This window comes from Alosa alosa, chromosome 12 (assembly GCF_017589495.1).
Source record: "Alosa alosa isolate M-15738 ecotype Scorff River chromosome 12, AALO_Geno_1.1, whole genome shotgun sequence".
Taxonomy (NCBI): domain Eukaryota; kingdom Metazoa; phylum Chordata; class Actinopteri; order Clupeiformes; family Clupeidae; genus Alosa; species Alosa alosa.
Genome location: NC_063200.1, coordinates 18,269,658 through 18,286,415, shown reverse-complemented (window position 1 = coordinate 18,286,415; position 16,758 = coordinate 18,269,658). Strand labels below are relative to the sequence as shown.

The following is a 16,758-nucleotide window of genomic DNA, read 5'->3' as shown; positions in this document are numbered from 1 at the left end:
ATGAGGAGTGTGTTAGTGACTCAGTCCTAGCAGATTGTGTGTACAGGATTTTTAACTGCATCGCATGGGTGACATGAACAAACATTTGTACAGGGTCTGAAACTCTATGTATCCATGCTTTCTTTTTGTACCTTTAAAGAGGGCTTCTCTGACAATGAGGAGATGTTCACCAAGGAGATCACCAAGTGGAGCTCCAACGACATGATGGATAAGATTGAGACAACAGATGCTGATGAATCGCAAGGTAAACTTCATCATACTGTACATTGGATTCAGGCGTTTCATTGGGTACAGTAGATGGCCTTGTCCCATCTGTGAGTGCGAGGGTTTCTAACTATGGGTCAGCCTGTGTCAAAACTGAATTTGTTCCAGTTAATTCTTGACTGTGTAACTAGGCTGTACAGTAATTTCCCAAATATTAGCCACATCGTTTATAAACTGCAGTGTATTATGCAAATTAAAAAAACAAAACAGTGTATTGACCACACCCGTGTATTAACCACACCTGTGTATAAACCACAAATTATTAAGTTAAATGACTTTAAAATGAATCAGAATCAGATTGTGATAGTGATTGTCAAGTAGAAGAAAATAAATGCATTCCCATGTATTGCCCATTCTTGTGTAATAACCTCATTGGTTAATAGTTGGGAAATTATGGAATGTTCTTTGCCGATACATTTTGTTAATAGCTACCTTTCACCCTTTTTTCCGGATAGGTGAATTGTATCCAGAACCTGGGGGTGATTTTGTTGAACCACCTAGTATGGAAAGGATCACTGAGGTTTGTAATATTTCCATGTCAACACACGCATTGGATGTTTGACTCATGATCAACCATCATTTTTCATCTTTAATGTTCCATGTTTACATGCCATCATGGCTTTTTTTTAAATTTGCCTTGCTCTCCTACAACATCTGAACATGTATCGTGTTTAATCTTTCATGTCATAAAACTTTCATTCATTTTCAAAGCATGTAGTTCTACAGAAAAAGAATAGGCATCTAAGCTCAACCTGTATTATTTTGTATGTTGGATCAAAAGGTTTTAAATTATACTTAAAACAAAAATGACTGAAGCAACATGAAGTAGAGCAGTTCAACTGAACACGATCAAGTACACAAAGGCGCTTTAAACAGCCAGTGGAAGGATACGTTTTTTTAAGGACAGATAGGATGAGAGGAGGCCGCCTTGAAGGTCACTTGAAGGTCATGTTCCCATGATGCATGAGGGATTCCTCAGGAAATTGTGGGGAGGAAGAGCCCCTGGACCCTCACCCTCCTCAGCGCTTGTTCTGTTCTCATGCTCAGACGTGGCGGCCGGCCAAGCCCTCCAAACCCCACAGACACCACAAACACCAGCACCACCACAAACATCACAAATGCTCCTCCGAGCGCTCCTCAAAGGCCAGAGTTCACAGGCCTCCAGCTGTGAGTAACCACAGGGAGCCAAGTGCATCTTGGGCCCGAGACCAGTAGTCACAGCCAACCCTTTGTAGGCTCTCCAATTCGGCATGTCATCTTTAGGATTCCCTAGTTTGACAGGCACATAGAGTGTGTGAACGTGGTAGTGTGTTTGTAAACTTGTGGTTATACAGCAGTTGTGTTTTGAAATGTCTTGGATAGGCTGCCCCTGAGGTTTGTTTCTCTCGTGAGAGGTGACCGTAGGAGTGTTTGCATGTTTGTGTGTGTATGTTTAAATATTAACACTAGTACCGTTCTAGTGCAGTTGCAGTACAGTTACACTTGTCTTTGAGCTGTATTCCCTTGTCTTACCAGTATCTGGCTAAGGTTATGATTTGTTTTTTTGATTGTTGAGAGTATCTGGATCTGGTTATGTTGTGTAATATCATGTTAAAAGCTACTAAACAAGCTAAACACTAAATAATGCACATTGACACAAACACATGTACATAAAGAGTAATAAAATACAAAAAGAGTGTAAACTGTTATATTATATACAAATACATAAAATAAAAGAAGATGAATAAACCAATAAACAAGTAAAATAGATGAAATAAACAGATGATAATGATGAGGTATGGGCCACTGTGGTGTCAGTTGTGAGGTATGTGGAAGAGCCCTGTCCATGGTGCTGAAGTCCCTTGGCTGCTCCAGATACACTAGGCACATAACTGAAGCGTTCCATTGACGCAGTGTCTGCTGCAACAATTAGCTTCCACTTTGATCAATGGAACTAGCTACACCAGACGTGATAGTGGTACGCACGTTGGAAAAAAAACTTCTAAAGCTATTTTTACGCTTTAAGAATAGAACGCTTTAGTTGTAGACTCGTTGTAGCCTGGGCCTGAGTCACAGTCCCACTGGGTGGCCTTATCCTTCATTTCTATGGACTGCTACAGTACATGCACTTCAGGACCTGTGCATGTGCAGTTTGTGCAATATAGTTGTGTGCTTACACTCCATTTGTACCTTGCACATTCTCTGGTGTCGTCACATCAGCACTGCACCACATAGAGCATACTCGTTGAGATTTCTGAAGTTTTCTGTTTCCTGAAGAATTATTGTACAACGTAAAGCTACATCACTACTTGGATGTAACGTTTACATCATACATGTGTTAGTTATGCTCTCTCCCCTTTTTATTTATATGATATCGACCTCTTTTCATTGTTAGATGTAGAATTTCTCTTTACTGTTTACATTTCCACCAAAATTGTTTGTATCATTTTGTAGAATTTTTTTTGGCTTTCTTGTCATCCTTTCTCTCTATCCTTCTCTTCATCTCTCTCTCTCTCTCTCTCAGGACGGCTCCTCTCAGCAGTGCTTGCAGCCCTCCAAGATCCATGTGCTCGTTCTGGTCCTCCACGGCGGGAACATCCTGGACACTGGGGCCGGCGACCACACCAGTAAGCAGGGTGATCTGAACACGCTCAACACGGCGTTTGAGACGGTCATGCGCGTGCACTACCCGGCTGCATTGGGTCGTATCGCCCTGCGCCTCGTGCCCTGCCCACCCGTCTGCGCTGAGGCCTTCTCTCTCGTCTCCCAGTGAGTGTCCAGTCCCCCCCACACAACACACATCTCACAATCGTGCAATGCAGGCCGTGCGTTGTCTTAACTGATTCTCTCTGCAGTGTTTAGCAGTGTTTCTCTTTATCTCTTACATGTAATTTCTGTCTGTCTGTCTCTCTCTCTGTATCTCTCTCTCTCTGTGACACACACACAAACACACACACACAGACAAACAGAAACACAAACACACTTACTCTTTTTTTATCTTTCTCTCTTTCTCTTTCTCTCTCTCTCACACACACACAGACAAACAGACACAAACTCCCTCTCTCTTTCCCTCTCTCTCTCTCTTCTATATAATATTTGAATTCTGTAAGTTGATGTCCAGTAAGACACGTGTCTATGTCCTCTTCCTCCAGCCTGAGTCCGTACAGCTATGACGAGGGCTGCTTGTCCAACAGCCAGGACCACATCCCCCTCGCCGCACTGCCTCTACTGGCCACCTCCGCCCCCCAGTACCAGGAGGCAGTTGCCACGGTGATCACACGGGCCAACCAGGTGTACAGCGACTTTGTCAGGTCTGCCGAAGGAGCCTCCTTTTCTGGCCAGGTGAGTTCAGGTTCGAGCACCAACCAGACTACAATCTGGAAAAGCAAACGTCATTGTTGGGGACAAGTATCCACACATAGCCAGACTCGAATTCTTGTCAGAATTTCAGTCTGTTTGCAGCACACAGCTGGTGTAAAATTGCTACTCTGTTGTCTCCATTGTGTTTAGAAAGTGATTGAAAACTTGACAGAATCCAGACACTGGTATCATTGCTAATTATGCTTAAACTTTCACAAACACACACACACATTGGTGCTTCTACTGTCCCAGACTGAAGGTGTGTGTGTGTAAGGGATGCCAGCTAGCTTAGCTGTGCTTGTGGAACGTTGGTAAACCTCACTCCCCGACGCCTCAAGAGTGCTGCTGGCATGCGAGTTAGTAGCCTGGGCTTTGCTGTCAGCTGTTCGCAGGTTCGAGTCCAGGCGTGTGCAGGGCTGAATTGCGCAGGTTCAACACAACGCAGGTTACATGTGCGTCCCTTTGATGCAGGTGTGTCTGATTGGAGACTGCGTGGGGGGTATCCTGGCGTTTGATGCTCTGTGTAGCAGCAACGTGAGTGTGTGTGAGAGCCAGAGCAGCAGTAGACGGACCAGCATCGTCAGTGTGCAGGTGAGTTGATCTGGATACTGCCACACAGCTATACACACAATGCCACATACATCACACAGTCCTAACATGGACAGAGACAAAGGCATTATATCACACACAAAATATTTATTTTATATATATATTTATATTTATATTAAATTATATTTAATTCTGTCAATCCTCACCGCCTCAAGGACACTTGTAACACTTCAAACAAAGCACACTTCAGCACAACTACACTAACCCCTCACATGACAACCCTGTCCTTCACTCCCCAGTGTACTGCAGATCACACACACACACACACACACACACACACACACACACACACACACACACACACATACACACACACACTCTGTAACACTCCAGGATCTTTCCCTATCTAGGACCATGACCTGCTGTCTCCGGCTCTCCTGGTGAATTCTGGGCCGTGTGGTTCCACTCTGGAGGGCAGTCGGCATCTGAGCCGCAGCAACATCGACATCCCACGCTGCACTGGGGCTGAAGAACCACGGAAACAGTTGCCGCGGAAACGCAGCGACTCTTCCACCTATGAGCTGGACACCATCAAACAACACCAGGCCTTTCTGTCAAGGTCAGCCGACCACACATAGCGTACACATACTATAAAATAGACTTACACACACCACTTACAGTAAATCAGATGTTTACTCACCCAACAAACACAGTGATTAAAACAAGATTCACTAGATTCTAGATGCCGTTACACCTAAAAGAACCTGTGTCTAATGTGTATGTTTGTGTGCGTGCGCTTGTGTGTGTGTGGTGTGTGTGTGTGTGTGTGTGTGTGTGTAGTCTCCACTCCAGCGTGCTGCGTAACGACCCCGGCTCCCGTCGCTCAAGCAGCAGCACCATGCTGGAGGGGGGCGCTCTGGGCAAGTTTGACTTTGAGGTGACGGACTTCTTCCTGTTCGGCTCCCCACTGGGCCTGGTTCTGGCCCTCAGGAAGACCGTGGTCCCAACGCTGGACGGTACGCACCCAAAGAGAACCACTCACAGCTCTCTAACATACAGGCTTTAGGTTATTACTGTAGAGTTTGTGTCTAATGTACAGGCTTCAGGTCATTACTGTAGAGTTTGTGTCATACAGGTTTTAGGTCATTACTGTAGAGTTTGTTTCCATAACATACAGGCATTTAAGTCATTACTGTAGAGTTTGCCTCATAACATACAGGCTTTAGGGCATTACTGTAAAGTTTGTCTCTAACATACAGGCTTTAGGTCATTACTGTAAAGTTTGCCTCTAACATACAGGCTTTAGGTCATTACTGTAAAGTTTGTCTCAAACATACAGGCTTTAGGTCAGGTTTTGGATAAGCCTGTCTGGAGTAGATGTTTAACTCTGTTAGAGTCTAGCTGTCATGCATATCTAGAGAGACTGTATGATATTCAGTAAAACCATATAGTTTCTATGCTGGAGGAGCTTTCTGACCTCTGTCCACCCAACTCTCCGCTGCAGTGGGCCATCTGCGGCCGGCCTGCCAGCAGGTGTACAACCTCTTCCACCCGGCCGACCCGTCGGCCTCGCGCCTGGAGCCCCTGCTGGAGAAGCGCTTCCACGTGCTGCCGCCCTTCAGCGTGCCACGCTACCAGCGCTTCCCTCTGGGGGACGGACTCTCCGCCCTGCTGGGTGAGTCTCACCTCCAGGCCGACGCCCGCTGTCCACTCCTCACGCCTGCCCACATGCCCACATCCCATGTCTATGTCATCGTCCTTGCACCTACAAGGCAAATCTGGCAGCCATTTAAGCTGCCATTTCATTTAAAAAAATAAAGGCAATTTAGAAGTGAATTGCACCTATTGCACTTATTACTTTGTTTTGCTTGTTTACCTTGCTTGTTTCACTGATTCATTTTTTTTCTAAATGTTTAAATTCATTTTTATTTAAATACACATATTTTTTCACAACATGTCACCACTGCTCTCATGTTTACACCCCGAATAACATCAGCTGATCCCAATTTTCCATATACAGGGTTATCTGACGGTCATCTTAGTGATGTACCACACATACCACAGAGAAAGGGGGGAGGTGAAAAGACAATATAACATTTTCTTGTTGTTATCGTGAGGCTAAATGAGACAAAAATAACTTAAGATGACTTTGGTAGGAGTTCTGTAAAATCTGTGAACTGTACTGTATGTGTGCCACTAGTATCCTGGTGTTTGTCTGATTTTGCTTGTTGGTGCAGATATGAACCTGTTCCTCCTGTAGCCGCTAGCCATTAGCATGTGTGTCAGTCAATGCATGTGTTTTTTTTTTTTCTCTGTTCGTTACTTGTCTTTTGTTTCTTTCTTTCTATGTCCTCCCCCCCTTCACCCGCACCCCATCCCCTTTGTGACACCTTCACCCCTTGCCTCCCAACCCCATTCCCCAACCCCTCCCCGGTTGCCAGTGGAGACGGTCCAGAGCAGCCCGCAGCTGTTTTTGGACGGGGTGTGTGGTGCACCCCTGCGCTGCTCCGAAGCGGTCAGCGAGACCTCCATCCCTGTGCCCGTGCTCAACTGGCACGCCCCGCCAGGCCCCGCTGAGTGTGTGTAGCCTCTTCTGGTTCAGTCTTCTGTCTGTGTGTGTGTGTGTGTGTGTAGGTGTGGATTTTAATGTGTGTGTGTGTGTGTGTGTGTGTGTGTGTGTGTGTGTGTGTGAGAGAGAGAGAAAAAAAATCTGAAGTCTGCTGAAGTGCCTGTGTGTGTGTGTGTGTGTGTGTGTGTGTGTGTGTGTGTGTGTGTGTGTGTGTGTGTGTGTGACATTTTCAGTTATTTTGTGTGTATGTCACAGTTTTATATGAGTTATTAGCACTTGTACTGCCAGTCTACCTGTCGTTGTCCTGTTTGTCTTCTCTGTCTGGATCTCCTTCTGCTTTTGTCCCTCTGTGTCCTGTCTCTCCCACTAGATGGATTTGGGTTGGATTGGGTGGATCAGGGTTAAATGACCCCTTATTAGGAAATAGTCCCAGCCAAGGTCCTTATTCTTGGGTGCTTATTGATATGGGTTATATTAATGTTCACAGGTGAACTTGACCTTACGAAGGACAGAATTGGTATACTTTGGTATATTGGTATACTGTACTATCACAACTCTACATTCTACTTGGCTACAATTTAATTCTTAAATTGTTTTACATATACAGTAGCTTTTTAGAATAGATAGGTTTTTAGATATCTATATTTATATCAAGTTCGCTTAACGCACTGGCAGCCAAAGTTGGCTCGATTCGACTTAAAATAAGTCAAAAGTGATGTTACGAGAAAGCACTAGGTAGGTAGTTCTCCAATTCCAACTAGATCTTAATATAAGATTAATAACACTTTGTTAGATAAACAGTTTTTGCAGTGTAGGCACTTGTTTGTCAATGGGTCCAGCTGTTTAGAATAGGGGCATGTAGAGGAGAGGCATGTCTCGGTGCTGGTTCCTGAAGAGGCTTCATCTCTGCAGCTCTCTGGTCAAGTTTATCCTCTTGTTTGGGCATCTGTTGTCGTGGACCTAATGTGTGTGTGTGTGTGTGTATGGTTCCACAGCAGACATCGTTCACACGCACGGCGGGATGTTCCTGGAGAGCTCCCACCCCCCGTCCCCAGTGGTGCTCTGTGCCACCCGTCCCCCGCGCCGGCCGAGCGAGGTCAGCATCTGCAGTCAGGCTTCGGGACCACGCCGACAACTACAGTGCCACCAACATGGCCAATAGTGAGTCGCAGTTCACTTCATCAACATTGAAATGGAAATATCTGGTGCCAAACTTGGTGAAGTCAAGAGGTCATTCTTAGAGCGCTTTAGAGAGCGTTTTTAAGAGCATTTTTAAGAGTGTTTTTTAGAGCTTAAAAGCTGTAGATATATCTCATGAGTGTGATTTTCAGTTTAGAGTAAGAATATTTTTAGAATAGAATAGATTGGTATTTAGGTATCGATATCTGGTGCCTAATTTGAGGATGTCAAGTAAGCAGAGTGTTTAAGCTGTAGATATATCTCATGAGTGTTATTTTCTGTTTAGAGTAAGAATATGTTTAGCCCTCAAGTATTTTAAACACTACAATGGTGGAGCATAAGTCATTTGTCGTTTGAAAAAGTTTTTATGGGATCATTTGTTGGACACACATGGCAGCTCTGCTTAGCTGTGTTATGTAATAGTTAATGTTCTTGTGTGTGTGTTTTTTTCTGAAACTGAATGATTATTACAAATATACTATTAGCAATCTCAATATTAACATTACTAATACTAAATCAGATCTAATCTAAATCTAATTGGCCTTTGTTCTTTCTGTAATACACATACTACTGGTACAGGGTCTAACTAAACTAGACTAAACTAAACTAAACTAAAGTAAACTAAATTAAATCTTGATATGATCATCTTAAAACACAAAATAATCTTTTGATGCTAACAGGTCTCTCAGGATAAGTCCTTATCCTTTATATCTTTTTCCATCGATTTGCCCTGTAATGCTCTTCTTTTGATCCTCCATCTCATAGCCCATTCATGCCAACAACAAAGCCCGTCCAAAAAGCTTAGCCTGTTGACCCAGCTGGCCTTCCCGTACACTAGGCTCACCTCGCGGAGCCCTTCCCCTAAGCTTCGGCTCAAACTGCGGCCCTCTAAGGCCCCCGCAGACACGGATGGGGGGGACTCGTCCCCCTTGGCCCCCTCAGAGAGAAGCAGCCCGCTGGGCTCACAGAGCACCCTGCTGGGCTCCTGCCCCACGCTGCTGGGGTCCTGTCCCACCCCTCCAGCGAGTCGGCTGGACGTCGAACAAGGTACTCCCCCGCCCCCTTGAGGCAGAAGAGGAGCGGAGTAGAACGCAGCCCAAATCAACCAGCTCCCAACCTACTCGCATCTGTTTTATTTTTTCCCCCACACGTCCATTACACAGTTAACGGTCAACAAATAGTGTGCATGTTAAATGCTTACCACACTTTTTGTGTGTCTACCACTTATTTATTTCAATTACACATTTAAATACAATTACCTGAATGTATGGTGTATGCACAGCTAAGTGCCCAGTATACTGAAACATAACAAATATTGAAATACAGTTATGTTACAGTTGTAGATATATTAGCATGGATATATTCTCAGATAACTTGGGCTGCTCATTGTCATATCAGATAGCTAGTTTATTGATTTACTCATACATCTTTAGCTGACCCATATGCAAAGTGAGATTTGAGGCCTGTACACTGTGTAATGTGAACATGTGAGTTTGTGAGTTGGGGCTGTGCAGCCTGCGTATGTCAGTGCCCCCCATAGCTGCACTGTCTGCATGCCAGAGCTCACTGCCTCTGACCCCTAGCCTGTCCTAGCACAGCTAGCGTTAGCGTTAGCTGTGACGTTTGGCCTGTTTGCCCATGAATGCATCCTCCTCAGCCCCTGGCACTATCACTCCTCAGCTGTTATTCCATTTCCCCAACTCCTTGTCTCCCTTTACCGCTGCTTTTTATACTGGATCTCAGGAGTGCTGCCTTTCCCCTTTGTCCCCTAGAGCTGGGCCAAAACCTGCCTTCTCAATCCCAGCACTTGGTGTTCCTGTTAGGGTAACCTGATGATGTCATTTATATTTCATATTCTCTGGTTCAGGGAGAATTCCATTTTCCAATTCCAGGTCTATTTCAGGTTCCACCCAGTTGCATTGCGGGTCCATTCTAGTTCCATTCTGAGAGGTCATCATCAGTATCTTTCATTTCCATGCCCCCTTTGCTTCCTGCACATGGTGCCTTGTGCATACTGTACTCAATGACTAATGCTGAGTCTGCCCTTTGATGCTCCTCCTGTGGCGAAAGCAAAGTTTTTCCCTCACTAACAGGAGATGTGTCCTGCCTTGAGAGACGTTGTGAATGTGGGATGCGTCTGCTCAATATCAGAACATCTCCCAACTTACCTTCTTTTTTAGGCCCTTGGTTGCTCCTGTTTTGCATGAAACCTTTACGGATTAGAGCAGTCCTTCAAATTATGTGACCCCCACCTCCCCCAGTCAGCTACTAGTGACTGGATCTTGGATTGGTTTAGATCTCACAGTCCTGTGTGTGTGTGTGTATTGTAGTTGCAGGCCGGTGGTGGGGCACTAAGCGGGTAGACTTTGCCCTCTACTGCCCAGACGCGCTGACAGCATTCCCCACAGTAGCCCTGCCACACCTTTTTCACGCCTCCTACTGGGAGTCCACAGATGTGGTGTCCTTCCTGCTCAGACAGGTGATGGTCCCCAGAAGGTCCCTCAATATCAGTGCAAAACACTATGTAGCTTACTGTTATCACTATAATAAATAAATATAATAAATGTGATTATATATTAATCATATATACTTGGATTTTTTAAATATTGCTTAGCACGTATATTTTCACAGTACAATTGAATGCACATGTGCATGTTTCAAACTAGGCCAGACTTATATGCACATGCACACATACTCATATTCTCACAAGAGAGGATATCTTGCTGTAACATTTACACACTCATACACAGGAGGAACATGCACTATAAAGTCTTCCATTTACATTATGCTGAGTCACGGTTTACAGTTTCATTGCTAATATACATAATGCCGTGTAACCTTTTCCTCTGTGTAACTGAGGCCTCTGTTCTTGCTCCATGTGTAGGTGATGAGACATGAGAGCTCCAGCATTCTAGAGCTGGATGGGAAAGAGGTGACCGAGTTCACCCCCTCCAAACCACGCGAGAAGTGGCTGAGGAAGAGGACCCATGTCAAAATTAGAGTGAGTCTCAGTCTGAATACATACATACTGTACGCACAATTATTATACGGCTCTTCACAGTGCAAGTAGAATGCTGCATTGACTTGAAAGGAATAAGTGCCTTCAATGCTGGCACGTCGGGGTCCGGTTCGCCCTGTCGGGACTTATTTTCCCAATAATGACCGGCGATCTATACATTATTCCTTACATATAGCATGCACACACACATAAACACACACAGACTCACCCAAACACCATAGTCTTTACCTTAACTTTAATTCATTTTACTCAATTTTACACAAACATCAGACCGCACAATCAGTAGCTAAGGACAGACATCAGAGTCATCAGGCTTTACATTAACCCCTGAAGAAAATGGTTAGCTGTGTTGGGTGAGTAGCATCTCCTGCACTGACCCGTGTGTGTTTGCGTTATAGAATGTGACGGCTAACCACCGTGTGAATGATGCTGTATTCACGGAAGACGGCCCTCAGGTGGTCACCGGACGCTTCATGTATGGCCCACTCGACATGGTCACTCTCACTGGAGAGAAGGCAAGTTGGACTTAGACACATGTGCATGACCACTTGTGTATAATACTGTATAAGGTCCTCAGGTATGTCCACAGGTCACAAGTGTGGGTAAAAATATAAAGCCCTTTGTAAACAATGTTGGAAACACATCACAACCCTTTTTCACTTACACTCCCCTCTGTGTGATTGTGTGTGTGTGTGTGTGTGTGTGTGTGTGTGTGTGTGTGTGTGTGTGTGTGTGTGTGTGTGTGAATCGTGCATGCCTGCGTGCGTGGTGTGTTTACTGCTGTGTTCTCCTGCCCATAGGTGGACATCCACATTATGATGCAGCCTCCATCAGGGGATTGGGTGTACTTTGACATGGAGCTGACCAATAGCAGCGGCCGCATCTCCTACAACATTCCTGAGAGCAAGCGCCTCGGTATCGGGGTTTACCCAGTCAAGATGGTGGTCAGGTGGGTGGCCATTACATTGATACTTGATTGAGAAAAGCAAAATGAGCACTAGGATTTAAAGTTTCTTAAATTAAGTGTCCTAACATTGACAGTATATAGTAGGATTTGTGAGGGACATAAACTGGCAATTGAGACTCCTCCAGCTGGTTCAGAAAATAACTGTTTGGTATAGTATAGTATAGTATAGTATAGTATATAGACCAGAAGGCATGTGTTCAGATTTCTGCAGTTTACAGATTGATCCATGCAATTCAAAGCAAATAGCTCAAACATAACAGTTAGAAACCTTGATAATGTCCTGTCATTTATGATTCATCAGAGGAGACCACACGTCTGCGGACAGCTACCTGACCGTGCTGCCCAGAGGCACTGAGTTTGTGGTGTTCAGTATCGACGGCTCCTTCGCCGCCAGCGTGTCCATCATGGGGAGTGACCCCAAGGTCCGTGCCGGGGCGGTGGACGTCGTCAGGTATGACTCGACCTCTCTGACCTCTCCGACTCCGCTGACTGAAGACCTCTGATGCTCACATTGTGCACAGTGACTCACACATACTTTGACTTCATTCAATGTATTATATAATTTCATTCTTGCATTAGAAATGTAAGCAGTAAGCTCCCAAGGGTCTGTTGTTTACAGTGAATTTAGAACCGCTAAGGGGTGTTGTTTGGCACACCACAAAGTAAAATAAAGGGCCGTTCACATCAAGAAAGATAACAGCAAAAATGTATCACTCTCTCACTCTAATATGAATGACAGCATCCACATATGAATTATAACAATAAAGACATGAAAAACGATATCCTTGGGGATCAATATCAGGGTGAATTGAGAGTGATAAAAAGCTGTGAGCAAATCAGAGTCTATCCAATTTTAGACATCACATTCATCAACACAAGGAGAGACTTCCCTTATCGTTAGTTAGTGTGGATGCTTTTATCGTTTTTTAGTTATTGCTATCTTTATACAGTAGTTATCGTTCCCTGTGTGAACGGCCCTTAATACTGGTGGAATGTAACTGCAGGGATAAGTTTGCACCTTTGAATGTGGCTCAGCCAAAGTCAAAAACTGTCTGTTCTAGCTTTAAAACTGATATGAAGGATACAAGACTATTGGTAAGGTCTAACGTAATATGATTTGATGAGAAGTGATCTGAAATAGAATGAACAAATATATCTTTATTGTCATTGTACATGTACAAAGAAATTTGTGCTTACTTTTTATCTCTGCAAATGAAAAAAGAGCTTATAAAAATATTAATAAAATATGAAGGGCCTCTAAAACGAATGAAATAAATCAGAAATAATCAATTAAGACTGGTGTAAAGTGTGTTTTTGTGTCCTGCTCGGACAGGCACTGGCAGGACCTGGGCTACATGATCGTGTATGTGACCGGGCGGCCGGACATGCAGAAGCAGCGCGTGGTGGCCTGGCTCTCGCAGCACAACTTCCCCCACGGCATCGTGTCCTTCTGCGACGGCCTCGTGCACGACCCGCTGCGCCACAAAGGCAACTTCCTCAAATCTCTTATCTGTGAGGTGAGAATGTGTGTGCATAATACACTTAAAGGAACATGCCAACTACCCCAGAGATACAGTAGATAAGAGGATACATACCCTTCTCTGTGTGTGCCTATAGCTAGCCTATAGCTAAAGGGGAGCTATAGGCTAACTGATGTGTGTCTGTGTGCGCAAAATCCACTCAGACAACTAGAACTACAAGTCATTTATATGTAAGAGGTGTGCCTGTTTGCCACATGTGTTCCCTTCACACAGGACACCAATCCCTGTGTGTTTGCCATTCAATGGCTCTATATTTTCTTAATGTCTTGTTTTTTGGTTCTTTGTTGTCCTGTGCAGGCTCACATGAAGATCTTTGCTGCATACGGCTCCACTAAGGATGTTTCTGTGTACGCCTCTATTGGCCTGCCACCCTCAAACATCTACATAGTCGGACGACCCACCAAGAAGATGCAGCACCAGTGCCAGGTAAGCTGGTCAGTGGTCAGGTGCCCAACTGCAGATACTGAGATTTTTTTTTAATATTTTGTGACCAAAGAGCTTAAAGAGAAACTATGCAGTATTGGCAATTTCTTTGCTGTTTTCTCGGTTTTTGCTTCTTTTTTGCCGCTCCATCGCTACCTTGTTCTAGCCGGTGCCTGCCGTGTATTTAAATGCAGAAAAGCAATTCGTCACACTCGTTACTTCCTGACACTGAGGCTGTCAGCCCGCAGGCCCAAAATTGAAAGGGTGGTTTTTCCGCTCACAGGCGCTAGGGGGAAACGAGACGGCCACCATTCAACCCGAAAAAAGGCATATAACCATTCCAATGACTCAGAAGTTGTTACGTTAAGGTAAATTAAGGTAAATTAAGCTAAAAAAAACCCCGGCATAGTTCGCCTTTAACTTTGATGAAGCTCTGAGAGAGAGAGAGAGAGAGAGAGAGAGAGAGAGAGAGAGAGAGAGCTTAAAATACATTCTGGTCTCCATGTGGGAAATATGAATTGTGCAAAGAGAAAGGGTTAAACTAGGGAGACGCTTTCCTATGAAGTGGGCTAAACAGTAAGTTTTCTTTTTCTTTTCTAAGATGAAGTCACTGCTGGTTGCTTAAACTGACTTTCACATAGGCCTGATAGACAATGATACATACAATGATAGTCTAACACTCTGTAAAGCGCCATGAGATGTAATGTTTTGGCGCTCTATAAGTGAAATTAAATTGAAATTGAAATTAAATTTAAATTGATAGACAATCTGACACTATCAAACACAAAAGGGGACGTCTTGATTTTGTCTGAAAGTCTGAAGCATTCAACAAAGCAAAAAGTGGTTACTTGAAGTAGGCTAGATCAGATATCAATGAAGGAGAATGAATGCCTCAAGGCTCAATGAATGCCAATGCCTGTGCCGAATCGGGTACCCGCATAAAAGTAGCTCGAACGGATAGATTGAGACATTCCTAAAATTCACGGGCGGAAAATTGCGGGCGGATAGCGAATAAAAACCAAAACAGTATTTTTGTTTGCTGAAATAAAACATAAATGAAAGATATGTGCAATAATTGTATGCCAGCATAGGCCTACATATAGCTGTTTGTGATGCTCATGGTTGTATTTTTTCTTGTAATATTAATACGTTTATTTGTGTAATGTTCTGATGCAGCAAGCTTTGGGCTATGGCTCGTTATACGATTTAGAACTAATGCGAAATGTTAAAGAAACATGTACGAGTTATGTTACATCGCCTATTTAAAGGTAGGCTACCGATGTTAGGCTACTTGAAGAAAGCGCACTTTAGGCTGTTCATTAGCTTAAGATTTAGATTGAATGTGAAATACTCAAATCAAATATGAAAGTTGACAGGGGCGCGTTAAATATTTGTATTAGGTTAGGCTATATTTGTGCTCCAATAGCGCGAAAGAAAGCACTCGTAAGGCTGTTTCAGAGAGCCTATTGTGATGTTGAAAGGGTGCGAGACTAGCCTAGAAATCTAAACGCACCCTAGCGGCATGATTTTAGCTCCCGTGTGATTTATCGCGGGCACGGGTCGGGTAACGGGCCTGGGCGGGTGCGGATTTAATTTTGATATTATCACGGGTGACGGGTCTGGTGCTGAACTTTACGGTACGGGCGAGGACTGGTCTCCAAAAACGGACCCGTGCAGGACTCTGATATCTGTCATTCCCTAAGGGCAAGGAGCACAACATCAAACAGCTTGTTGGTATTTTGACAACGACTGCATCTCTGCAGAAGGAAAGTGCTTGTTTGGAGTCTCTTTTCCTGAATGTGATATTTAGGGACATACAGGGAGTGCATGCTACACACTTGCATTTTAGCCATTTAATACCAAAAGACAATTTAGGGAAAGTAACAGAAAATACAAAGCTGAGGAAAACCTGTGGCACACAGGGGGGAAAGTTCATTATTTAGGTCAAGTTCATTGTAAGCCTACCCTGAGCAATACAGTTTTGGATTGACATTCAAGATTTGACACGATAAGATTTTACAGGTTACAGAAAAAAAATGTGTGTGTGTGTGTGTAAGCGTTTGATGGCTCTAAAACATCCAGAGATCATCAATAGGATACAATCATCATAAAATCATTACATGTATGTGTAAAATAATAAAAAATATTGAAAATATTTACAGTGTAAAAGAGTAGAGCATTGCAAGCAGAGAGAAAGAGGGATTTATTCCAGAGCTTGAATGCAGCAGATAAGAAGGCCGGGCACCACTGTTGAGGCTGATTACTGGTTGGCAGTAGCGCTATATCAACCATAGGGAACTGAAAAAAGTGCAGGCACTGTGCTGAGGTTGATGACTGGTTGGCAGTAGCGCTATGACCACCATAAGAAACTGGATGTGCAGTGCAGGTCTAAAAGGAATCTCTGCAAGATAGGCAGAGGGTGAATAGTTCATTTATTTGACAGTTTTAGAGTCATCATAACTATCAGCCCTATTCCTGCTATGTCAGATTGAACAAAGGAATACATTTTAGGGTGTTAACACATACCACTCATTTTTTAATGTATCACTGGAAAAATGTCACTGTTCCTGAAGTTGTGTTGATTCGACCATGTATGTTTGCCTGGAGACAGGGATGAAAGAAAGCGGTCAGAACAACAGGCCTGTCACCCTGTCACTAATAAAACAGACTGTAATGTAGTGTAGTGAGTGTAATGTAGTGTAGTGAGGTGTCCATACCTGGGAATGGGGGCTCTTGTAGAAAGTCTTGTCATAGTAAACCAGAAAATCAGACCCTTCTGGATTGTTGACACACTGCACAGGGGCCTGGGAGGTGATACACATCATGTTTGTTATTGTGACTTTCTCACAAACACATATTAACCCAACACTTGCATGTACACAGCATGCCGAACTGTAACTGTGCTTGT

The 16,758-nt window shown here is 44.0% G+C and overlaps 1 protein-coding gene across 1 annotated transcript in view; it reads left to right on the top strand.

Moving 5' to 3' along the window:
- Positions 1 to 16,758, top strand: part of LOC125304408 (membrane-associated phosphatidylinositol transfer protein 2-like) — a 63,109-nt gene that overhangs the window by 23,738 nt on the left and 22,613 nt on the right. The window contains 18 exon segments of the mRNA XM_048258652.1: positions 140 to 244; positions 720 to 784; positions 2,768 to 3,012; positions 3,396 to 3,585; positions 4,075 to 4,194; positions 4,563 to 4,771; positions 4,993 to 5,168; positions 5,657 to 5,827; positions 6,594 to 6,731; positions 7,717 to 7,844; positions 7,846 to 7,882; positions 10,231 to 10,379; positions 10,785 to 10,901; positions 11,318 to 11,434; positions 11,720 to 11,868; positions 12,188 to 12,337; positions 13,220 to 13,403; positions 13,725 to 13,853. Coding sequence (XP_048114609.1) covers positions 140 to 244; positions 720 to 784; positions 2,768 to 3,012; positions 3,396 to 3,585; positions 4,075 to 4,194; positions 4,563 to 4,771; positions 4,993 to 5,168; positions 5,657 to 5,827; positions 6,594 to 6,731; positions 7,717 to 7,844; positions 7,846 to 7,882; positions 10,231 to 10,379; positions 10,785 to 10,901; positions 11,318 to 11,434; positions 11,720 to 11,868; positions 12,188 to 12,337; positions 13,220 to 13,403; positions 13,725 to 13,853 — 2,579 coding nt within the window.